The sequence below is a fragment of the Myxocyprinus asiaticus genome, chromosome 24 (assembly GCF_019703515.2).
Source record: "Myxocyprinus asiaticus isolate MX2 ecotype Aquarium Trade chromosome 24, UBuf_Myxa_2, whole genome shotgun sequence".
NCBI classification, from domain to species: Eukaryota; Metazoa; Chordata; class Actinopteri; order Cypriniformes; family Catostomidae; genus Myxocyprinus; species Myxocyprinus asiaticus.
The window spans coordinates 18,073,752-18,099,034 of NC_059367.1; the positions used below are offsets into that span (position 1 = coordinate 18,073,752).

General features: G+C 39.0%; 1 protein-coding gene across 6 annotated transcripts in view; it reads right to left on the reverse strand.

Annotated features, from left to right (window-relative positions):
• The window catches only part of LOC127414853 (cold shock domain-containing protein E1-like), a 34,074-nt gene extending 11,441 nt beyond the window's left edge, over positions 1-22,633 (reverse strand). The window contains exons 1-12 of one of the 6 annotated variants that reach the window (XM_051653204.1): positions 22,568-22,633; positions 14,012-14,715; positions 7,243-7,416; positions 6,298-6,496; positions 5,838-5,947; positions 5,075-5,161; positions 4,721-4,818; positions 4,558-4,639; positions 1,354-1,482; positions 951-1,076; positions 612-827; positions 382-522 (exon numbers count right to left, since the gene is read on the reverse strand). In XM_051653204.1, the coding sequence (XP_051509164.1) occupies positions 382-522; positions 612-827; positions 951-1,076; positions 1,354-1,482; positions 4,558-4,639; positions 4,721-4,818; positions 5,075-5,161; positions 5,838-5,947; positions 6,298-6,496; positions 7,243-7,386 (1,332 nt within the window). In that variant the 5' untranslated portion in view covers positions 7,387-7,416; positions 14,012-14,715; positions 22,568-22,633. Of the gene's footprint in view, positions 1-381; positions 523-611; positions 828-950; positions 1,077-1,353; positions 1,483-4,557; positions 4,640-4,720; positions 4,819-5,068; positions 5,162-5,780; positions 5,948-6,297; positions 6,497-7,242; positions 7,417-12,776; positions 12,943-14,011; positions 14,716-22,567 lie in introns of those variants that run through there. The other 5 variants (XM_051653203.1, XM_051653201.1, XM_051653200.1 and 2 more) reach the window with 5 other exon arrangements.
• Between the last annotated feature and the right edge of the window lie 2,650 nt (positions 22,634-25,283).

Here is a 25,283-nt window from a genome sequence, read left to right on the forward strand (position 1 = left end):
CAGCACAAAGTAGGGCAATAAAAGGGTTATGTTCAATGATATGGAAATACAACAAACAATATTTTGACTTAAGCCATGTTTTGTATTGTGTAAATGCTTGTCTGCTCCCACAATATATGTATTTGAATTAGCATTATAATTTTTATTATGTATATATTATATTTATAATATATTAAATTAACTTAATTTGTTGGCCTCTTTCAGTAAATATTAACATGCGTTTAATTAATCACAATTAAAAATAATTTAATCGATTGATAACCTCAGATCATATATTTTCCAAATCGTTTAGCCTGAACCATACATTGATCTATCACCAAAAAGTAGAGCGAAAAGGAGCAACACACGTTGGTTCTGGTTTGGTGATGTCTAAGAACTCACAGGAACAACAGTGAACTCCACTTCATCAGAAATGTGCAGCTGGCTATCCTCCAGAACCTCGCTGAAATGAAAGAACATTCGTGCATCACGGTCCACACACTTGATAAAGCCGAAACCATCACGCATGGCAGCTATCACACCCTGCAGAGATGGAGAAAGAACAGACATGAACAAAAGCAGAAAAGAAAAAAGCAGTAAAATACACAAGTCGAAATTTTCTCCAGTCGCACCATTTCACGGGCCTCCTTTGTGAAATGGAAGGTGTCAGGGAGGATGTCAATGTTAGTCGCCCTTTCCAATTTGTCTCGACGGTCAGTTGAAATATTGAACTGGACATGGTCTCCTTCCAGCAGCGTCACTTTGGACTTGGTGTCCTTCTCCCCGAATAGCAGCTCTTTGTCTGTGAAATTAATTCTGGCACCGATTCGCCCAGGCAGTGGGTCATTCTGAAAAAAAAAAAAAAAAAAAGTTATCAGGCTTTTTCAGTGTTAACAAACAAACAAACACAATCACAATTATATGGGAATGTTATCATGTGAGTTTTTGAAGACTGAGCTTTGAACACAAACCTGATTCTTAGTTGGGGCCTTGGGAATAACCTTGTTGACGGTGCCTTCAAAGGTCTCAATACTGATGTCTTCAAATATAACAGTGCCCTGGGGCAACAGTCTTACATCTGTAGCCACTTCCTTGCCCTATTTGACATATAGAAAAAAGGCTTAACAAATACAGGTCCCAAATAAAGCTGCTTGAAACAGCAATGTATCTCAAGACTGGTACTTCCAATCAAAAAGTATGGAATTAAAATCTATTGGTGTCTTGTCAATTATTTTTATTATAATCTCTTTAATTTCAGAAACAAACATACTTGATACAGTACCTGTACAAAAGACTAATTGAATATCAATTAAAAATGAGGGATATTTTCTTCAGTGGTTTAAGAAATAATATAATTTTACCACATGTGCTTACATTTCTTTCTTTAATAGTGAATTCAACATCATCTCCAGCTTGTAGAGCCTCTAGATCTCCTTTAAACTCACTGTAGTGGAAGAATATCTCTTTGACCACATCTCCTCGTTCAATGAATCCAAAGGCCTCCTGCAGAACACAATCATGGGTTTGAAACAAGACAAAAAAAAGTTTCCTAAACATTGATGCGTCTTAGATACTTAGAAAAATTACAGGTATCAGAAGTGAGCACTCACTAAACCAGATCTTCAAAGCAAAGTGTAGAGATAGTAGCAATCTAAAAAGAACATCTGCCATTCCACAAGGGATTTGCTACGGTGGTCGAATAATCAACTAGTCATACAACAACTGACTACTAACATTAAATTTAATGGTGGTGTTTTTAATTGGAGACGCAACTTCTTAGAGAGCGTTTTGCGTGATTATAACTTGCTGTGCTGAAAAAAAGATTATAGTCAGCATAGTAAAACCCTCTGCAAGAAGTTTCCATTTATGCACCGCTGCTTTTACAGCCAAAGCGCTGCATAAAGAACATATTACAGGACGATCACTGTCGGATGTTAAATCTTCTGCTGTGAATAATGTTCTCTGGAAAGTGCTTTGGAAAGTCTTTTGTCTTTTAGTCTTTTGCTGATTCTGTCTTGACATGGACTTAATCAATAGTTGCAGTTAGAAATATTAAACTGCTCGATGTCTTGAACTAGATGTGTACATCTTGCAGTTTTGCGCTTTTGAATGCGCAGCGAGGATTGCCACTCCCAAGCTCTCCGTTTACCTTGAATAGCATCATTCTGCGTTAAGGATGCGTATAAGCATTTTTGTGCCATTCTTTATTGGAGCCTCTTTTATTACCTGCCTTTCTTATTATTCTTTTGATGCCATATCAGCATCAATGGCTATTTTCATGGCAAGATCAAAGTAGCTGTTACAAGAAAAACTTTGCAAGATCTTTCAGTTTGGCATTTGATGGAAATTCTAAATGTTTTCCTGGTGAAACATTTTTAAACACATCCAATAAAGAATTTTCTGATTAGAGCCGTTGTATCGTTATTAACAGCAGGACAGTCCAGTAAAAAACAAAATGGTCACCTTGTTGAAGTGCTGCGCTTAGCGTTCGTGTATCCCTCTGAAACGTGTCTGATCGGGGTCACGTGACCATAACGGAGCCCAATTATACATTATTATCCTTAACACTGAATAGTCATTCAAACAACTGACTGACTAGTCAATTTTAAATAGGTAGTTTTACACATCCCTAATGACCACATTATTAAAGGGATAGTTAAATTTTTTTAAACAAAAATGGTAATTTACTCACGCTCATGTTGTTCCAAACCCATATACAGTTGAAGTCAGAAGTTTACATACACTTAGGTTGAAGTTATTAAAACTTTTTTCCCCCACTCCACAGATTTCATATTAGCAAACTATAGTTTTGGCAAGTCGTTTAGGACATCTACTTTGTGCATGACATGAGTAATTTTTTCAACAATTGTTTACATACAAATCGTTTCACTTTTAATTGATTATAATCACAATTCCAGTGAGTCAGAAGTTTACATACACTAAGTTAACTGTGCCTTTAAGCAGCTTGGAAAATTCCAGAAAATGATGTCAAGTCCTTAGGCAATAAACCAATTAGCTTCTGATAGGCTAATTGGAGTCAATTGTAGTTGCACCTGTGGAGGTATTTTAAGGCCTACCTTCAAACTCAGTGGCTCTTTGCTTGACATCATGGGAAAATCAAAAGAAATCAGCCAAGACCTCAGAAAAAAAATTGTGGACCTCCACAAGTCTGGTTCATCCTTGGGAGCAATTTCCAAACACCTGAAGGTACCACGTTCATCTGTACAAAAAACAGTACGCAAGTATAAACACCATGGGACCATGCAGCCATCATACCGCTCAGGAAGGAGATGCATTCAGTCTCCTAGATATGAACGTAGTTTGGTGCAAATCAATCCCAGAACAACAGCAAAGGACCTTGTGAAGATGCTGGAGGAAATGGGTAGACAAGTATCTATATCCACAGTAAAACGAGTCCTCTATTGACACAACCTGAAAGGCTGCTCATCAAGGAAGAAGCCACTGCTCCAAAACCACCATTAAAAAGCCAGACTACAGTTTGCAAGTGCACATGGGACAAAGATCTTACTTTTGAGAAATGTCCTCTGGTCTGATGAAACAAAAAATTAACTGTTTGGCCATAATGACCATCGTTATGTTTGGAGGAAAAAGGGTGAGGCTTGCAAGCCGAAGAACACCATCCCAACCATGAAGCATGGGGGTGGCAGCATCATGTTGTGGGGGTGTTTTGCTGCAGGAGGGACTGGTGCACTTAAATAGTTGGCATCATGAGGAAGGAAAATTATGTGGATATACTGAAGCAATATCTCAAGACATCAGCCATGAAGTTAAAGCTCAGTCACAAATAGGTCTTCCAAATGGACAATGACCACAAGCATACTTCCAAAGTTGTGGCAAAATGGCTTACTGGAGTGGCCATCACAAAGCCCTGACCTCAATCTAATTTGTGGGCAGAACTGAAAAAGTGTGTGTGAGCAAGGAGGCCTACAAACCTGACTCCGTTACACCAGTTCTGTCTGGAGGAATGGGCCAAAATTCAGGCAACTTATTGTGAGAAGCTTGTGGAAGGCTACCCAAAACATTTGACCCAAGTTAAACAATTTAAAGGCAATGATACCAAATACTAACAAAGTGTATGTAAACATCTGACCCACTGGGAATGTGATGAAAGAAATAAAAGCTGAAATAAATCATTCTCTACTATTATTCTGACATTTCACATTCTTAAAATAAAGTAGTGATTCTAACTGACCTGAAACAGGAAATATTTTCTACGATTAAATGTCAGGAATTGTGGAAAAAGTGAGTTTAAATGTATTTGGCTAAGGTGTATGTAAACTTCTGACTTCAACTGTAACTTTCTTCTGTGGAGATGTTAGCCAAAATGGCAGGGACTGTCAGCCTCACTTTCACTGCATCTTTTCCATACAATGAATGTGAATGATGACTAAAGCAGTCATTCTGCCCAATATTTCCTTTTGTATCCCATGAAAGTCATACAGATATTCAACAACATGAACATTGAGTAAATAAATGTAAAAAATGTTGGGGTAATGTCTATAAAACAAGCAGCTAATTAGAACATTATCCACATTCATCTCTGAATCGACTCCGTACCTTGGTAGCACAAACAACTCCCTGGCATCTTGACTGTTTCTTCTTTACCAATACAACGTTGTGAGCACTAACAGCACCAGTACTGAAACAAAAATTTAATCACATCATAAATAAAGTTGATCCTCATCATATTTTAGCTTTCAGACATTATAGATAAACTTACTGCTTGTTGGTCTCCATGAAAAAACTGACTTTATCTCCAGTATCTAAAGTAACATTTCCTTCCACATCCTCAGGGGTGTAAGTCAAATAAAACACTTCCTGTGAGAAGATTCAAACCACACACATTTTTAGAATATCAACTGATAAGGACCTGCCAATGAACCACAGAACTGTTACTTGATCTTCTGCTGGTTTCATCAGCAAAATCTGTTTTTATATAAATTCAAAGACTTTGTTTCCAAAAGAGAGAAAAAAAACAAAACAGCAAATGGTAATGTTATTTCACACAAAGCAATATACATAAAGACTGTAAAAATGTATGGGAAAACCCGCAGGAAAGGATACTGACACTCACCCCGTTCCTCTCGTAACACACACTGCCTGTGGGCACCTGGCCAGGTGCAGACTTCCCATCCAGGTGAGAAGGGATAGCTGACACTACCTGAAGAGCAGGACCATGCAGACAGACAGACTGGGTTAGAGACTGCAATGGTAAGAGAGAGGCTCACCTAACCATGCTAAAATGCTAAGGAGGTCATCACTGGACATAGATATTCAACACTTTACAGAATTAAATGGACTATTAATGTCATTACTTATTAAAAAAAAAAAAATCTTTGTACATCTGTGTTCAAGGAATCAGTCATACATACTCTTAATATCTAAGCACATGATTGACACCTAAACAGAGAACAAATCTAGAACTGTTTCCATCATAACTGTATATTAAATGAAGATGAAAAGTACCCTCAACAAGACACAAAACAGACAAATCAAGCTCATTGTGAATCCACAACATAACACTTAGTGTCAGGTCTGTTTAGAGCACAACAAATTTGGACTGCTGGCAGTTATGACTTCCAGGCAAAAATTTACAGTGTCATACAACAATGCATTTTTTTCTGGCCAGGTCAATATGAATTAATAATGAGCTTGAAATCCCAGCAATTAATGATGAGCTTGAAATCCCAACAATTAATGATGAGCTTGAAATCCCAACAATGACTGACATTAATCAGACAAGGACAATAAAAACATGAAAGTAAAATGTGTTCCTTAACTGGATGAATAAAACCATGCAGCACAGTTAAAGGAGAGGCGTGCAAGTCAGGCCCCACCTGCCCAGAAATTCGCTCTTCTGGCAACATTTCTGCTTTGATTTTTACCAGCTTCACCGCGATTGGTTTGCCAGTGCGTCTATCAGACGACACCTCAAACTCCACATCATCTGAAAAGGGAACCGACAGACAACAAATGGAATAAGACAACTTCTACATTAATATGCATGTTAAAGACCCCGTGAAATCGCTGAACGAGTGCAGGTTCTTTACGGTGTTGACGTATTTCCTATTGAAAGACATTAAAGACTACTACCCCCCGCCCCCCATCTTAGCACACATCTGCTAAGATGGCCTCAAAGCTAACACACGTGCTTTAAATGCCACATAACATCAATTTTGATACATTGGGTCATTCAAAGGGCACACCAGATTTGAAAATACTGTGTATATTGCAAAGTCTTTAAGCCTTCTCGAGGTTCTTTACATTTTCTGTTTTTTTCTTCCTTTCTGCCCATACCTCCGATCTTAAGCTCCTGCAGGTTGCCGCTGTACTGAGAGCAATGGAAGAAGAGGCGGGCCTGTCTTTCAGAGCACTGAATGAAGCCGTATGATGCAAGCAGTTTCTCGACCACACCCGTCTCTCGGATTCCCATGCCGGTCCCGTTGGCAAAGCCACTGTGGCCGTTATTATGCAGCAGACTGGGGTCAAAACTCATCTGTGGAGAAAAGAACAAGGATATGTTCAAAATAAAGCTTAAACATTCAATATTCTGTTTTGTCCAAACATCTAACTGATTCTCAATAGATCTTAGGTGTGGAAATGGTAAAATGGGATGAAATAGGGTTTAAAAAAAACAAAAAACAAAAACAAAAAAACTGGTATTTGCAACTATGGAACAGAAGAAATTAGAAGTAGAAAACATGGTCAGAAATTGGTTTCACAAGCAAACAATTTTATGAATTTAACATTCAGTTTGGTCTGCTTGCACTGGTTCGGAGTTAGATCTGCTAAACCTACTCCATATTATATTACATAATCACTTCACAAAGTGTTGCGTACGAAACCTGCTTTTCATATTAAACCTAGAAATGAAGTTCATGCACTTATAGAATGCACAAGGATCTAGTTAGATATTAGAATTCACACACAAACACAACCTCAAAACAATACACTGGACTATGACCAAGCCATTCTGTGGACACCATCTCCATCCACAAACAGCAAACGGAGTGAGTTGTAAGTGAACAGTCAGCAGGCATGTGGTCCTAAAAAGTTAGATACAAACAGATACGGATTCTATGGGTTTGAAAAAAGCTCCATTAAATCAACCTCTTCTGAACACAATAAACCTTAGAGCATGCGGTTACAGTGTTAGGTATATTTGCCAGTGAGGATGCCAGTTGAGCACACACTAGCTCAAAGGGTTTGGTGTGCACACACTGACCCATCATGCCCACTTACAGAGCGCTGGTACAGGGGGGTCCGCTTTTGCTTTTTACCCCCCACTGCACGCGGGGTATGACATGAGACTGAGGCAGAGCGAGGGATTGGTTGGCTTGAGGTGGATGGGGTGGGGGCAGCAACGGGTGCATCAGAGACCTCCATCGTCAGGTGAGGGTAAGGATTGGGGGGACACTGGGGGATAAGGGAGGAGTAGATATATGTATTTATAAAAAATACCAGCTAAAGAGGATGTCCAATCAGAAAGAGCCAAACATGGCATCAAGAACCAATCAGAGCATCTGACGGGGGAATTCAATTCTCTGTGAAAATCACACTGCTAAAAATAAAATGCATCAAAGAGGCCATAACACAACAGCGATGTAACTCCAAAGGCCAAAGTGAAAACACCAAAATTTAACATGCTTCCTTTTGTTTATGTGCTAGCATTAGAAATTAATCTGTATTAGTCCAAACAAAATGAATAGCTTCCAGAAAATATAGTTGATACAAAATTTTAAGAGTCATCGTGGAAAATAACTTATTCACACAGAGCACGAGTTTTCTTTGCGTCAAGATCTTAACATGGAACAATGCATCCTCAAAACCCCTTTCGCATGGAGTGTTAATTTTAAAAAGCGGAAAAAAAATATTTTTGGCTGCTAAGAAAAAAAGTGCTTGGCTAAAAACTCCTACCAATTAAGGTGCAGTCATATTTACCTTGCCTGCGGAATTTAGCCATGCAAAAGGCACCGTGGGCAGATGTTTAACACGTGAGAATCCAGCAAGAAACGAATTGCCGAGCAGCCTCTTTTTAATGCTGCACTTTATAATTTGAGAGAAGTTAAAAAGAAACTCGCCACTAAAATAATATCATTGTCCATTGTGAATAGTCAGTGTAACTGTGTACGAAGCACCACCCACACAAAGGTCACTGTCAAACCAAGCAACTTCCTATTGGTCAACGCAGAGAATTCGCCTGTCACAGTGAAAACTTGCATTGAGCTTCTTTAAAGGAAACACCCCGGCATTACATCTTTAATGCAGTTATATTTAATGCGTTATAGCTTTATTAAAGTTCAAATAAGGAAACAGATCATGTAAATAACTTCAAATTCCGAAACTGCCATTCCTCTGTGCGTTCAATGCCTCTTTTATGAGTTGCGTGAATGTCCCGTTCTAAGTGGGAGAGATTGAAGGCTAAGGCACACTCTGTCACAGGGACGCTCATTCCTCGAGCGCATGCTGCAGCTAGATTATAATATATTGGCTCACAACTTACTGTATCATAATACAGTATGTGTGTCACTGTGCATTTCTTATCATGAAGAAAATTGAAAGTTTGTTTTTTTGTGAGTTAAAGATGGATTGAAGTGAACAGAAAGGTGAGAGAGGGTAGTCTTTGCCCCATTTTACACTGCAACAAAATACGTTTTTGTTTTGGCTTGTTTTCCAATATAAATATTAAAACAATTTAAATTTTCTTTAGCAGTTATACTGCAGAAGAAAAAAAATTGTTATCTGAGAATGTTGAATATAATATTGTGGCAAGCAGGGCGGGGCCGAGAGCCATGGGAACGGAGCGAGGCCGCTGGCACGATTGCTAATGAGCGTCACCTGCACGCCGCACCGGCCTCGTGTCTCACGGAGGAGCTCCGGGAGGATAAGAGGAAGAGTGACGACAGTGAAGGACGAGAGAGGACCAGGCCTTATAATTAACGTATGTTTGAACGTTCGCCGGTTCCCGCCTCCTTCCCTGAACTACTAACCTTGTTACACTGATGTCGAAACCCGGGACGGAAGGAGGGACATGCTGTCAGAGAGCACTCGCTGCTGAGGAGGTCGGGCAGCACGAGGGAGTGGCGACCACCAGTGGCTGCCCTAGGCGGTGGTGCTGGAGCGAGTGAATGACAGGTGGGACGGAGAGCTTGCTGCCGTTCTCCTGGGTCGAGGAGGGGTGGCTGCCGTCCGTGAGGGGACGGAGGGGTTGCCGCCATTCGCCTGAGGTCAGACCTGCTGCCGTACGGCATGATGTGGGAGGAGCAGGCAGACAGATGGAACGGGGAGCTCTCTGCTGGCCGCCGTAACGGAGGAGCCATCGCCAGCCGCCAGGAGGCGGAGGAGTATCAAGCCGTCCACTGAGGAGCGTCTAATACCATCGCATGGCACCGTGAGTGAGGGCCTCTCGGCTGGTGGAGGACCGAGCGGCAGTGTGTCTGGGAACCAAACCGAGACTTTTTTCTCTCTCCCCTCGGTCTCCTTTTCTTTCACCTCGTCTGTCCTTACCCCAGGTTCTGCGGCCACTGTGACAGGAGGGGAGTAGAGCACAGTCTCGAGGGTACCCCCCTGCCAGTGAGGGGGGTATGTGGCAAGCAGGGCGGGGCTGAGAGCCGTGGGAACGGAGCGAGGCTGCTGGAGCGATTGCTAATGAGCGTCACCTGCGTGCTGCACCGGACTCGTGTCTCATGGAGGAGCTCCGGGAGGATAAAAGGAGGAGTGATGACAGTGAAGGATGAGAGAGGACCAGGCCTGGACTATTTACGGTGTGTTTTTTGCTGTCGTCCGTGAGGGGCAGCCGCTTTACTTTCGTTTTGTGTTTATTTTATAATTAAGTGTTTGAACGTTTGCCGGTTCCCGCCTCCTCCTTCCCTGAACTACTAACATTGTTACACATATTAAAAATACAAATATATTAAAATATCTAAAAATCCTTTAAAAAAAAAAAAATAATAAAAAAAAATTAAAAAAGATGCATTCACCTGAAAAGCAGCATATAAGATATTCAGACTTGCTTTAGAGAATAGATCTTTAATACAAGTATAATTTGTCTTTACTGCAATTGCAGAAGTATACACATATACAAATTACACATATTTTATATGCATTCTCTTAAAGCAAGTCTAAATATCTTATACGTTGATTCTCAAGTAAATGCATATTGTTTTAAGGATTTTTAGACAATTTTAAATGGAAAACAAGACAAAAACACTTCATAATGATAGGATTTTTTGCAGTGAATTTCTTTACTGAATTAAAAAGTTTTTTTTTTCTTTTAATTCAGTGAATGTAATTTAGAAGTATTTTTAAAAGATGATTTTGTCCTCTTTATTGTTAGTAATACAATTTTAATACAATCTTTTAAGTCGACACAAGCTTAATAATCTGTTAAGAGCTAAGGATTAATTGTTGCAATAATCACTGAATAGTCGAATTATCGTTCTAATAATTGTTAGATTAATTATCAAAATAATCGTTAGTTGCAGCCCTACAGTACACTGGTGAGAAGCCAAGAGGCCGTTCTTTTTAAATGGATGTCTAATTGAGGAGATGCTTCAGTGTGCTGAATAAACTGCTTTTGTGAGGAAACAGCTCATCACTTAATGATCTGACCGACGGTATGGCAATCTTCTTGTTTTCCACTAAATAATCTTTTTGGAATTAACTATGTGTGGAGTTCACTACGATAAATTTGCTGTTTTATAAAGGAAGTCACGGACGATTTTGTGACAGGTAGGTGTCAGTTTACGGCTCTCCCCATTCATATGTAATGGTGACTTACTGTTGTAACACGCTAGTTGACCATTACGTTATCTCCTATGGTTAAAGCGCGTAGGTTGTTATCGCAATATGGACGATCTCTGGAAAAATTTTGCCACCGGAAGACAATCGTGTGAAATTCATGATTGCGTGGATTCCAAGATGACAGTGTTTCACCCGCAGAATTCCTCGTTGCTAAGTTTAATGTGACCGCACCTTTAGTCAGGTTAATGTCAAGCTGTTGATATTGTTGGTTTAGAAGCACAAGAAACAAAAACCTGATAGTGGCAGCAAACAATCGGGAGTGAATAGTAATATGGCAAGAATGTTTTTTTTTTCTTGCTTTAGATAAAATTGGCTGCTAAATAATAATAATAAATAATATATAAAAAAACAAAAAAAACAAACAAAAAAAAAAATCACATTTCAATTTTGTCAGCACTGATATATACTTATACCTATCACCATATTTATAACAACAGCTCTACTACTACTCTTAATTAAAAACAGAAGACCGTTATCTTTGCACGGTTAGACATTCCAATGTCACACTATCACACCAATGCTCCTTTCCTGGAGAATGACAACATATCCGTTACATTTTTGCGATGGTTGCATCAAATCTGTATTGAGTCAAAGGGGTTGCATCGGGCATTATAGCATGAGAATGTCTGGAGCATGTTTCGCTTCCATTCAGGACATAGTTCCGCTGCTCCAGTTTGTTGCCGATTTTCGGCTGCAACTCAAATGGTTTGGTCACATAGCTCTTGGAGTGAATAGGCCTAAACTCTATTACACTTCCCTGTGCTTGGAGACATGCTCGAAATAAATCAAAATGATATGTTAGTTTGATGAGGCAATTGGAAATGGCACTACTAGACTACATGGTACGAGCAAATGGTTAGATGAAACAGACTCCGACCAGCCTCGACCACTGGGCCATTCTAGAGAAACAGATATAGGACTTTCACACCCATAAATGCTTTAGAATCACTCATGGTGTCAGACAAGACAAAACCAAATCCACTTTCACTGTCAATCAGATACGGTTCAACAGCCGCCGTGCTCAAGACCAATAACCGCACATACAGCTGGGACACAGGTGGCCGTCCATCAACATTCAATTTTGTCGAAATGTATCTATAAAAATAATCTGGGGTCAGTTATTTGGCTTTTTTTATAATATATATATATTTTTTTTTTTTTCATTTTTCTCCTAATTTGGAATGCCCAATTCCCAATGTGCTTTTAAGTCCTCGTGGTCACGTAGTGATTCGCCCCAGTCCAGGTGGCGGAGGACGAATCCCAGTTGCCACCGCATCTGAGACCATCAACCTGCGCATCTTATCACGTGGCTTGTTGAGCGCATTGCCACGGAGACACAGCGCTTGAGGCGGCTTCACGCCATCAACCGCGGCATCCGCGCTCAACTCGCTACGCTCCTCACCGAGAACGAACCATATTATAGCGACCACGAGGAGTTTACCCCATGTGACTACCCTCCCTAGCAACCGGGCCAATTTTGTTGCTTAGGAGACCTGGCTGGAGTCACTCAGCACGCCCTGGGATTCGAACTAGCGAACTCCAGGGGTGGTAGCCAGCGTATTTTACCACTGAGCTACCCAGGCCCTATTTGGCCTTTTTTGAAGACTATAAGACTATTTTTTTTGAAGAAAATCAAGAGGACAGCCAAAAAAAATTAGTAAACAGGTTTAACCATTTTGATGCTGGTTTCAAACACCCACTAGATAAGTCCACACTTGAAATGGAACTGTAACAACCTTTATATTAGTCTTCTGAAGGCAACAGCATCAAATATTTCTACTTTGTCTCCTTTGCTGCTGCTCCTCTCTACGGCAAGTGATCGAGGCCAGCCTCTAAGCCTGCTGATCAGGGTGATGAAGTAAAGGAACAGCGCAAAGAGGGGCAACAGTGGGTGTGCGATGAAGGAACAAGTCGAGTTCGGGAGAACGGGAGTAGGGTAAAGTGGGGTGGAGAGCGGAAGGCAGGGCACTTACGGATCGGACATAGGGTGACAGGCTGAGCCCGATGGGCGAGGTGCTGTTCAGGTCAGTGCTAACAAATGCTGCAGGTGGTGACGCCGGCAAGGTAAACTCAACAAAACCTTTCCAGGTACTACCCATAATTCTCCTATACACTGTGGCCAAATCTACTACACTTGGGATTGAACGGATTACACCCGTTTTCAGTATATAGATTTTCTTTTTCTCTGAACTTTTTTATTCCGTTGTTGTGTTGCAGCTTCCCTTTCCCCTCTCCTTTTCGTTACACACCCAACAAAACACCTCTGGGTTTCTGCAAAGGTGAAGAAAGGAGGGAAGGGGGTGAAAATAAACTAAGGGAAAGGCAACAAGAACATCCAGTGAACAAAGCAGCACAATAGGGGTCAGGTCAGTCAAGGGTTGCGAGTTTGTATCGGGGTGAGGACCCTGCAAAAAACATGCAAGCGTGCCACAACCTGCTGCATATTTTTCTCAGAGTTTTTAAATCCACCCAAAACATCATATCTGAAGTATAGCAGGGATGTTTTCTGGCTTACTAGAAGGGTGACTTCTTCAGTGTCATTTCCTGAGCAAAACTAGAGTCACGTTGTGCCATAAAGCAACATTTTGCTGCAATGACACTTGCCATGTGGTCATGTTGACCTTTGCCATTAGAGGTCATTAGAAGTTTGTGCTTGTGTAAACAATTAAATCTAGTAGAGATTAAGTTCATTCAATGTCTATATTGATCTAGAGAACAAGACAAACAGGATAAGACAAGGATATTAATATATAAGGATTCAAAACAACTGCAGTATATTCATAATCAGATTGTATTATCAACCATTTACCTTAAATTTTTACCTTTTCAATTTAAGAAAGTGCACTTTAAATGCCATGAACAACTGGCCCATTTTGCACTAACATTGTAAATGAAAAACAAATCAGAATTTTTATTAAAGGGATAATTCCCCCAGAGAGCACACTGTCATCATTTACTCACCCTCATATTGTTCCAAACCCATATAACTTTCTTTCGTGGAATACAAAAGGAGATGTTAGGCAGAATGGATAGCCTTTGTCACCATTCCCTTTTAATTGTTTAAAAACAGTGTCCTTTTGTGGACCACGGAAGGAAGAAAGTCATATGGGTTTGGAACAATGAGGGTGAATAATGATGACAAGTTTTTTGGGGTGAACTATTCCTTTAAGCAAAGAATAAATAGGTGGAAGCAAAGTTTATGGCATACCTTGTTCTGTTGTCTCGGAAGGCGGTAATGATTTGGACCAATCAAATCACTTAAACGATGCTTCAGACTCTGCTCACATGCACGCACGCACACACACTATTGTAAGCTTCGGCTTTCTGGCACACGTTCTAATTACAAAAGTTGCAAAATCAGGGACAAAAAAATTCAAATAAAAAGGCAAGTGCAGTTGTAGACACACTGCTTTTAGAAAAGTGAACTGAAATAATAATAATTAAAAAACAAAACAAAAAAACAACAGGGAGGATTCGGTCTGCAATTGACAAAGAAAAGGTTAAAATGAAAAGACTAGCAGACAGCAGCCCTCTCCGCACCCCAGAGGAGGAAGAGGTGCGGGGAGGATGAGGAGGGCTTGGTGCAGCGTTGGGACGTGTGCTTTATCAAAGCTGTTGAGTAGGCACAAACTTCTTGTCTCAGATCAGGTCTCGCCTTCGCTGTTAACGTTGATGGTCGGTTGCAGCCTGATTGTTTCTTAAATCTTTGGTTTGTTAATTTGGTTGCTTCGGGTTGCTTTAGTTCTCTCTTTTCCAGCAGTGCAGTTCTTTGTCTTGACTTCAGAGTTGTTGTACTGTTGGGTCGTTTTGGGGATGTTCGTTTGTTTCTTTTGATGTTTCTTCTGACCGATCGATGATCTGAACTTGAAGTAGGTTTCAGATGGTACAAAATCAATTCTGTTTCACTTCATACTGTTTGGAGAAAAGAAAGAAAGAGCCACAGAACATTAGATGCCATAAAATAATTCCACAAATAATTTTAAAGCACATTAAGCTCCTTCATTTTTAGATGAATATCACCTCAAGACATTACAGATTTAACACGGAGGTAATAGACCTTTCACAGTAGCGCCACTTTTGACGGGAATGAAAACGAGGCTGAAAACGTTAAGTCTATCCCTTAATGACATGCATTGTATAAAGATATCAAAATGCTCCTAGATCACAACTAATTTTCTACATATGTTGTCTAGAGTTTTTGTCTACTGAAACTTCTTGTAAATATATATTTTAAATGTGTTGTCAGCATAATGATCCAAAAACACTTAAGACATATGTACAGTCATGTGAAAAAGATAGGACACCCCATGAAAACCTTTGTCTTTTTCAACATATGGACATTGGATCTTCATTTTAACAATATTCAGAGATGGAGGTAATATAAATAAACGAATAAAACTGAAGAAATGTCTTTTTTAAATTATTTAAAATGCATAAAATTAGAATCAGGTGCACCACATCAGGTGCAAAAGATTAGAACATCATTAGAGAGGATTGTGGAGGAGCCTGTCTTATTTAAACCTCAGACATTTAGTTTGGTTTGCTCTTGATTGTTGAAGTGAGTGAAATCACCATTGTGAGATCAAAAGAGCTCTCTGAGGCCTTCAGAAACAAGGTTGTAGATGCATACGAGTCTGGGAAGGGATTTAAAAAAAACATCTCCAAACAATTTGAAATCAGCCAATCCACTGTCCGGAAAATAATTTACAAATGGAGAACATTTAAAACAACTGCCAACATGCCCAGGTCAGGCCGTCCTAACAAGTTCAGCCCAAGAGCAGACAGCAAGATGCTTATAGAAGTCTCCAACAATCCTAAAGGTCATCTCGGGACCTACAGGTAGCTCTTGCCATAGTTGATGTCAAAGTACATGCATCTACCATAAGAAAGAGGCTGCACAAGTTTGATTTGCATGGGAGGTGTGCAAGGAGGAAACCCTTGCTGTCAAAAAAAAAAAAAAAAAAAAAAAAAACCCATCAGGGCAAGACTAAAGTTTGCCAGAGAACACCTAGACAAAGACCAGGACTTCTGGAACAATGTGCTTTGGACAGATGAATCCAAAGTTGAATTGTTTGAGCACAGTAACAGAAGACATGTGGTACAAACCAAAGACAGCATTTGAACACAAGAATCTCATACCGGCTGTGAAGCATGGGGGGTGGAAATGTCATGGTTTGGGGCTGCTTTGCTGCAGCAGGGCCTGGCCAGCTCACTATCATAGAATCCACTATGAATTCTTCATTGTATCAGAGAGTGCTTGAGGAAAATGTAAGACCATCTGTCCGAAAATTGAAGCTGAAGCGGATGTGGACTATGCAACATGACAATGACCCAAAACATTCCAGTAAATCCACCAAGGAATGGCTCAAAAAAAGAAATGTAGAGTTCTGGAATGGCCAAGTCAAAGTCCGGACCTTAATCCTATTGAGATGCTGTGGGGTTGTTTGAATCCCCTCAAACATCACACAGCTGAAAAAATTCTGCATGGAGGAGTGGGAAAAACTTTCTCCCAGTCGGTGTTAGAGACTGTTAGACAGTTAGAGAAACATCTTATTGAGGTTATTTCAGCCAAAGGGGGCAATACCAGCTATTAGGGCATAGGGTGTCCTAACTTTTTCCTCAGTAGGAATTGGCATCTTTGTAAATTTTTTGTTAAATAAATGATATCATGGTTCAAATTTCATTGTTTTTGGTTCAATTACATCACCTTTATCTATATATATTGTTTGAAAGAAGATCAAATATTGATATGTCCATATTTCTTAAAAAAGAACTAAATATTTCATGGGGTGTCCTAATTTTTTCACATGACTGTACAACCCAATGAAGAGACTTCACATCTATCCCTCACAACCTTGTTGTCATTCTTGTCAAAAATTAAAGATGCCGCTGCTGTAAATAAGGTCTATGCATCCCCAGACAATGTTCCAGGAAGAGTTAATCCAAAAATTCAAATTGTCATCATCAGTGAGGGTGTCATTTTTTCCAAAGCTATATGAAATTTTTTCGTGGAAGACCCTTTACCTCCATTCTTTCCATTTAATGAAAGTGAATTGTGACTGATGCCATCATACTGTCCAACATCTCCTTTTGTGTTTCATGGAAGGTCATACGGGTTTGAAGCAACATAATGGCGAGTAAATGACAATTTTCATTTTTGAGTGACCCACTCCTTTAAAACGGATTGACATGTTATTCTCATGTTGGTACACAGGCCTAAAAATAAAGTTTCCTCAGTGGCCTTATGTGCAGGCTGCAAGGGCAGCTGACTAACAACACACACAAGCCTGAGGATCAACAAGCCTCAGCATGAACAAGCAGTTGGCTGAGTATTTATGGAATACATTTAATTCAATCGGTCAACAACTGCAAATATCCAGCATGCCAATCATTCAGTTCTCACTGCTGTTACACACGAGAAGAAAGGTTCTAAGTGACTGATATATAGGCCAGTTCATGACATGCTTTGAGAGATCACATATAGCCTTAAAGGGATAGTTCACCCAAAAATTAAAATTCTCTTATCATTTACTCACCCTCATGCTATCCCTGATATATATGACATTTGTTTTTGTTTTGTTTTTTGTAGAACAAAGATTTTTATAAGAATATCTCAGATCTGTAGGTAGTGATCAAAAGTTAGTTTCATAAAGCACATAAGAGGCATAAACGTAATGTCTTCTGAAATGATCTAATTGGTTTTGGTGAGAACAGACCAAAATATCATTCCTTTTTCACTGTACATCTTGCTATTGCAGACTCTAAGCACAATCAAGATTTCAAGCTCGATTACACTTCCTTGTGCTTCTAGCATGCGCAGAGCGCTAGGAAGTGTAATTGAGCTTGAAATCATGATCACTTGAAATCAGGATCGCCAAGGAGACTGCTGATGTCAAGATTCAAAGTGAAAAAGGAGATAAATTTTGGTCTGTTGTCACCCAAAACCAATAGGCCTTAATCACAGTCTGCATGTTGTCACATCCGAATAGTAACGTAATCAAACATCCGCCAACAGATCCGTCTATGGATGATTGCCAGTTTTTATAAATAAAACTAAACTAACTTAGATGGACTTGGCAGTAAACATTAACCATTTAAATTGTTTCTTTGGCTTAACACAGCATTTCACCATGTGTGTCATTTTCCACTTTAATGTATAAAAGTATCTGGAACGAGGTGATTATCAGGGCAAAGATTTCCCGGTTCATGAGGAGCTGTGCACTGTTCAGGATTCCCAAAAGATTAATGTGCTCATCTAGAGTCTGAAAACACTGTGTATAAATCTTTTATTGTCATTGTTTCTCTATTGCAACATGTTCATTCCGCTCCGCTTAAGCAAAACTTGCATGTCGAGTGTCTTTAATGGAAACATCCCGGCGTTACATCTTTAATGCAGTTATATTTAATGCGTTATAGCTTTATTAATGTTCAAATACAACTCTCTACGATCATGTTGGAGAAAGAATCGTCATTGGCTAGTACATTTTAGTTTCTACTTGCCAGATTTTAAAGATATGCAAGCATAATGTAACAAAAAAATATATTAAGCAAACAGAGAGGGGGCCTCTTCATTTATATTCATGCAATATAGTATATTGTAATTATTTTTTTATATATATATATATATATATATATATATTTTACTTTGATTTTAAATCACATTTTAGCTTTTTAAAAATGTACAAATTTCACATTCTGATCCTGAATCAATTTATATGATGTCATGAAATCGCATTTTTAATAATGATACAAACTGTTGTCACTGTTTGAAATTTCGTACACATTTTTAACAAAACAATTCACAGATAGGAACCTAATAATGAAAATTAGGGGTCACGATTGTGAAATTAGGCTGACAATTAATTGTCAAACAAATAATTGCGATTATGACAATTATTTGCCTGTTTTAGGGCTATGATGATTGTCTGTTTTAGGTGTTTCACGAATATGAAGATTAATTACCATACAAACTCACTATGTGTGCTTCATGCACACAAATTCATTTATACAAATTTAGCTTGGGTCATATAATAAAATAAGGGTATATGATTTCCTTTTCAGGCTTCAAAAACTTATGAATGACAGTCAAATATAAAAGTATAAAATTTAAAATAATATTTGAATTATCAAAATATGTCTAAACTAAAATCTCTCTCTTATTTGTCTGATTTACTTTTGATCCATTGGACTTTTTCAATGTTTTGTTTTCTTTTGTAACCCAGCCAACATGTATAGCTATTATATTATAGTAAAATATTTCTGCCTTAAATTCTTCACTTTCACACATTAAGACTCTCTGATTAACTCAAAAGCCCTTATTTCTTGTGAAGGAAGACTTTGAGATTCTGTTTCTTGTATTTTATCATCTCCACAGAAATAGAGCAGGGCATCTCCTCTGTCTCACTGCGTGTTAATACTGCGTGAATAAACCCACAATGACCACGGACATTTGCCATTACATGGCCGTTAAGTGAAACTGGAGTGCTTTGCGTTCACAAAATTAATACGTTTATACCTTGTTTATATTTTCGCAGGAGTCTGGCGCAAGCCCCTGTAGACGGCGTGCATATCAGAGCGCTTGAGAAGTGGTTCATCTTCACACGCTCTCAAGAGAGCTGCTCGTGACGACCGTGATGCGGTTCTCTGAGATGCTCTGAGTTCAACTGAATGAGACAAGTGCTTTTTCCTGCGTGCTCATGAGACAGCATGCAGTGAAAGACGAGGCTGAATCCAGCTTCTTAATCAACTGCTTTTTATTCAGTAAAAGGGCCTCGGTGCTTCGACACTACACAACTCTATCACTGGCAAATGAAATTTTAATATTTACTTGCCAGTGGCTAATAACAGATGTTTTTTGGTCGCAAAGTGCGAAATTTACTTGCATATGCGAGTGATTTACTCACAATGTAGAGGGCTGAAATAAAAAGGGAGCAGGTCATGTAAATAACTACAAACTCCGAAACTGGCATTTCTCTGTGCGGTCAGCGCCTCTTCGCTGAAGAGCAAACAAGTTGCTTGTTTTGGCATGTTTTCCAAAATAAATATCTAAAACTCCTTTAAAACAACATACATTTACTTAAGCAGCTATACTGCAGAAGAAAAAAAAATTATCTGAGAAAGTTGAATATAATATTAAAAATACATATCTCAAAAATTCCTTTAAAAAAAAGATGCATTCACCTGAGAAGCAGCATATAACATATTTAGACTTGCTTTTAGAGAATAGATCTTAAATAAGTATATTTTGTCTTTACTGCACTTGCATAAGTATAACCAAGTGAAAAAATACACTTATATTTGTCTCTTAAAGCAAGTCTAAATATCTTGTTAATTTATTTTGACCATTTTAAATGGAAATCAAGACAAAAACACTTGATAACAATAGGATTTTTTGCAGTTATTTTTTTCCTGTAATTCAGTGAATGTCATTTAGCGGTATTTTTAAAAGATGATTTTGTCCTCTGTATTATTAGCAAGCATGTTTAATACAACCTTTTAAGTTAGGGCACAAGTTGAACAGTCGGTTAAGAGCTAATGATTAGCAATAATCGCCCGAATAGTCAAATAATTGTTCCAATAATCGTTAGATTAGTCAATTATCAAAATAATCATTAGACCTAATTGGAAAGTGAGGTAGGTCTGTTTAGATCAAGTATTTGAGATAAATTGTACATAAAATACACCATAATAATTTGGCACTATGGGCACTGAATTGAAACAGACTGCGGCACAAGCTACAAAACTAAGTTTTTGTTGTACGAACGCATAAGTGTGAAAAGGGCCTTTAAATTCATTTCGGAAGACATGGATTTAACCACTGGAGTCATATGGATTACTTTTATGATGCCTTTGTGCTTTTTGGAGCTTCAAAATTTTGGTCTCTATTAACTTGCCTTGTATGGACCTACAGATTTGAGATATTCTTCTAAAAATCCTCGTTTGCGTTCTGCAGAAGAAATAAAGTCATATACATCTGGGATGACATGAGGGTTAGTAAATGAGAGAATTCTCATTTTTTGGGTGAACTATTACTTTAAAAGGGAGGGAGACAACATCTTATCTAGCCAACCAATGTTCTGCCCATGACTTCAAAGTCAGAGAAAAAAAAAAAAAAAAAACAGTAAGATAAAAAGGACGACTTTTTAATTATGTCCGTGCTGCTTTTTTCCATAAAATGAAAGTGAATGATGATTTATACGGTCAAGCCCCAAAAAGGACATAGAAGTAGACCATACAAATCATGTGCTGTATTCCAAGTCTTCTGAAGTCACAATACAATAGCCTTGTGTGACAAAAGGCCAAAATTTCAGTCGATTTCTGGTGAAAATCTTTCCTCCGCTGTAGCTTTCAAATCTCTTTCATGCTTCAGAAAAGTTGGAATATAGCGCAGGAGTTGTATGGACTGCTTTTAATGCTTCTTGTAAGCATGAGAATATTAAATCACCATTCCCTTTCGTTAAATTAAAAAAAAAGAAAAAGAAAAAAAAACCTTCTCAGTCATTCCACAAAATATCTCATTGGTAAATACAGGTTTGGAAAGAATGACAGTTCTCTTTCAGACACATTTTTTCTTTCGGAGTGAACCCTTTAAGAAATGTAGGGAAAGAGCCCAAAGAAAGCAGAAAGACAGAAAACCCCATTTTAAGCGATCTGATTTAGCACTTTGATCTCACCTCCTGAGAGCAAGTTAATAGACATTAGCGCGTGACGTGGACACACTGTGCACGAAAACGACTCCAATATATACATTAAATTAATAATAACAATAATAATAAAAAGTGTCCAGTTCACACAACGACCACTGTTCGTCCTAAACACTGTCAAAAATTGTAAATGTTTACATTAAAAGTCTTGTTTTTGTTGTAATACAAGAAGACAAAATGAGGACATGAAACCAGGTGACGCAACAGCGCTTGAGCAACAGCTGGAGCAGATCCATCTGGAGTTCTTCCAGAAAGAAAATCACTGGCAGACAGCTCCAATACATAGTACTCTGATGAACATTGTCCTATTCGAGGTAAACAAGTGTCAGACACTTACCAAGGGTGTGAACTGACTTAAAACCAGGTGAAACGGAGACTAACAAGAAAACTGTTTAAACAGTAGAATCGAGGACTTTTTATATCTAAACGAGAGAATATCAACAGGGATTATCTCGACTGGATTTGAGGCGACTTTCCCCCCCTAGTTTAATAAAAGCCACATCTGTTCAACCATGACTCAACTCCTGCCCTGATAGAAAGATGGATTTCGTGTTTAGCTAGAGCCATGTCAAAAGTAAACGTGTGTGTTGATGAAGAGAGCCAGACAGTGATCCAGTCGGGCTTAAAATAATAACTCAGCCTGACAACAAAAGACACACTGCATCGGCACGCTGGGCCGCCGCTGTCGCCACGACTGGAGGACGCGCTGGTTGATTTTTATAAGCGATTCGTCTGCCTCGACAGAGAAGCGTGGTAGATATCTAAACGTCGGTTTTATTGATTGTAAATGGCATTTTTCTTAGATGTAATAACTCTAGTATAAGTGTTGCTGGCTGGAGTCTAGTGGGTTAGCCTGTTAGCCAGCAACAGTTATATTAGCGGCTAGAGCACACGCAGGGAAACACTGCCCCCACCCCACCCTAGACCGTTAACTGTTAAAAACACGCAAAATAATTGACATACAGTACATTAAATGTACGTATCGAAACTCCTTACGATCATATATCCTTGTCAGAGTCTTATAACATTCCAACTTCTTTTAAAAATAGAGAAAAACTCACCCCAACAGCTTTCAGCACTGTCACCAGCGCCGCCATAAGCAGCACGGCACATTACGTAGTAGTGAGGGGGCTATAAGAATTCTCGCGATATTTCACAATCCCGTGCGAGCTCCATGGGGACACGCCACTCGGTCAGAGGTCACGTTTTGGGACACTGTTAGAAATGTTTGCATAAAAAGGCTCCGACTTCAAATGCTTATATCAGATTGAGTAAATGGAAAGAAGTCTTCATTATTTTACCCAGACTCTTCCATTTATGCATACACTCATTTTCCAACCTTAGTCTTATATCTGTGTAAAATGTAAAAGCCACTATTGTGTACAATGATTTGTACATTTGTTCTTAATTGCTATAATGGCACTACCATGTGTTTTGGACATGTACCTGTGTAATAATGGTTTTCTTTGAAGTACTTTGTAAATACGGCACAAGAATAGGTAATCATTCAGTAGTACTAATGTATTTTATCAAAGTACCATAGTATTACTATCTGATACCATCACTGCACAGTGGGACTGCCACATTACAGAATCAGAAAAAGAATGAGATTTATTGCCAAGTGTGCTCACGTACACAAGGAATTTTTTTTATTTTTTTGGTGATAGGAGAAACAAGTGCACACAGAACATTACAGTGAGACGAAATATAAAACAAGGTAAGAGTATAAATAGACATACCACAAAAATAGGATATATAGCATAGAATGGCATATGTACATGTGCAAGTGGTAATATATATGCAAGGTAGGGGTATGTACAGTTATTGAATTAAACAGGAGTGAATTTACATATGGACATGACATATTTATACATTATTGCACTAATGGAGTCCAGAGGCAGTTTAATTGTTCATGTGAAAAATGGCCTGAGGGTAAAAACTGTTCTTGTGCCTGTATGTCCTGGCGCTGAGTGCTCTGTAGCGTCGGCCAGAGGGCAACAGTTCAAAATGGGAGTGGGCAGGGTGTGTGGGGTCCATAGTGATTCTACCTGCACGTTTCCTCACTCTGGAGACGTACAGATCTTGGAGGGTGGGCAGGGGGGCACCAATAATCCTCTCAGCAGTCCTGACTGTCCGTTGTAGTTTCTTGGGGGGGGGGGGGGATTTCTCCTTAAGTCCACTATCATCTCCACTGTTTTGAGTGTGTTCAGCTCAAGGTTGTTGTGACCGCACCAGACAGCCAGCTGATCAACCTCCATAAGCACACATAGTGAGTTTGTATGGTAATTAATCGTCATATTTGCGAACCACCTAAAACAGACAATTAATCATCATAGCCCTAAAACAGGCAATTAATTGTCATAATCGCAATTATTTGTTTGACAATTAATTGTCAGCCTAATTTCACAGCCTGATCAACCTCCCATCTGAATGCAGACACATCACCATCGCTGATGAGGCCGATGACTGTGGTGTCATCAGTGAACTTCAGGAGCTTGACAGTGGGGTCCTTTGCAGTGTAGTAATTCATGTACAGGGAGAAGAGCAGTGGAGAGAGAACACATCCCTGAGGAGCACCAGTGCTAATAGTGAGGGTCCCGGATGTGATTTTCCCCAGTCTTACTAGATCCTGCCTTTCTGTCAGAAAGCTATTGATCCACCGACAGATTGTGGCTGGCATGGAGAGCTGTGTCAGTTTGGTTGAGAGAAGATCAGGCATGATGATATTGAAGGCTGAACTGAAGTCCACAAATAGGATCCTTGCATAAGTCTCAGGTCTGTCGAGGTGTTACAGGCTGCTCTATCAACATGAGTGATTATCACTTTGGATAAAAAGTATTTACTAAATGACAAAGAACAGTTACAAAGTTACAAAGTATTGTAGCCTTAAAGGGACAGTTGACCCAAAAATGAAAATTCTCTTATCATTTACTTACGCTCATGCCATCCCAGATGTGTATGACTTTCTTTTTTTCTGCTGAACACAAACGAAGATTTTTAGAAGAATATTTAAGCTCAGTTGGTCTGTTGCTCTGTCAATGTAAGTGAACAGTGGCCAGAAATCTGAAGGCCCAAAAAGCAGATAAATGCAGCATAAAAGTAATTGATCTGACCCCAGTGGTTAAATCCATATCTCTAAAAGCGATATATAAGTGTGGGTAAGAAACAGATTAATATTTAAGTCCTTTTTACTATAAATCTCCACTTTCACTTTCAGATGTGAAAATGAAACTAAACAGGCACCTTATGTGACTTTCAGAGATTTATAGTAAAAAAGGACTTAAAAATTGATCAGTTTCTCACCCACACATATCATATTGCCTTTTAAATTATGGATTTAACAACTAGAGTCTTAGGGATTACTTTTATGCTGCTTTTTGGACCTTCAGATTTCTGGCCACTGTTCACTGTTCTGGGATGGCATGAGGGTGTGTAAATGAAGAGAGAATTTTCATTTTTGGGTGAACTATCCCTTTAATAAGGCACTTCAATCCAAGCAGTTCCCAGGGGAAATGTTTCTGCAGTTAAATTAATAAAAAGTGTCCAAACTGGCAAATATCTGAAGTAAACATAACAAAATGACATGGCATAAAAAAATAGGCGTGGTAGCAATTTTATTAGAAAAAAATATATATAATTGTCGGATCTAATCTACACCTTTTGTTAAAAAAATATGAAACATGTATACAGGCCCAAGACATATACTATACAAGTGACACTAAATGAATATGTTATTCTCTATATAAAGCCATACAAATTATCACCTAACAAAAGAGA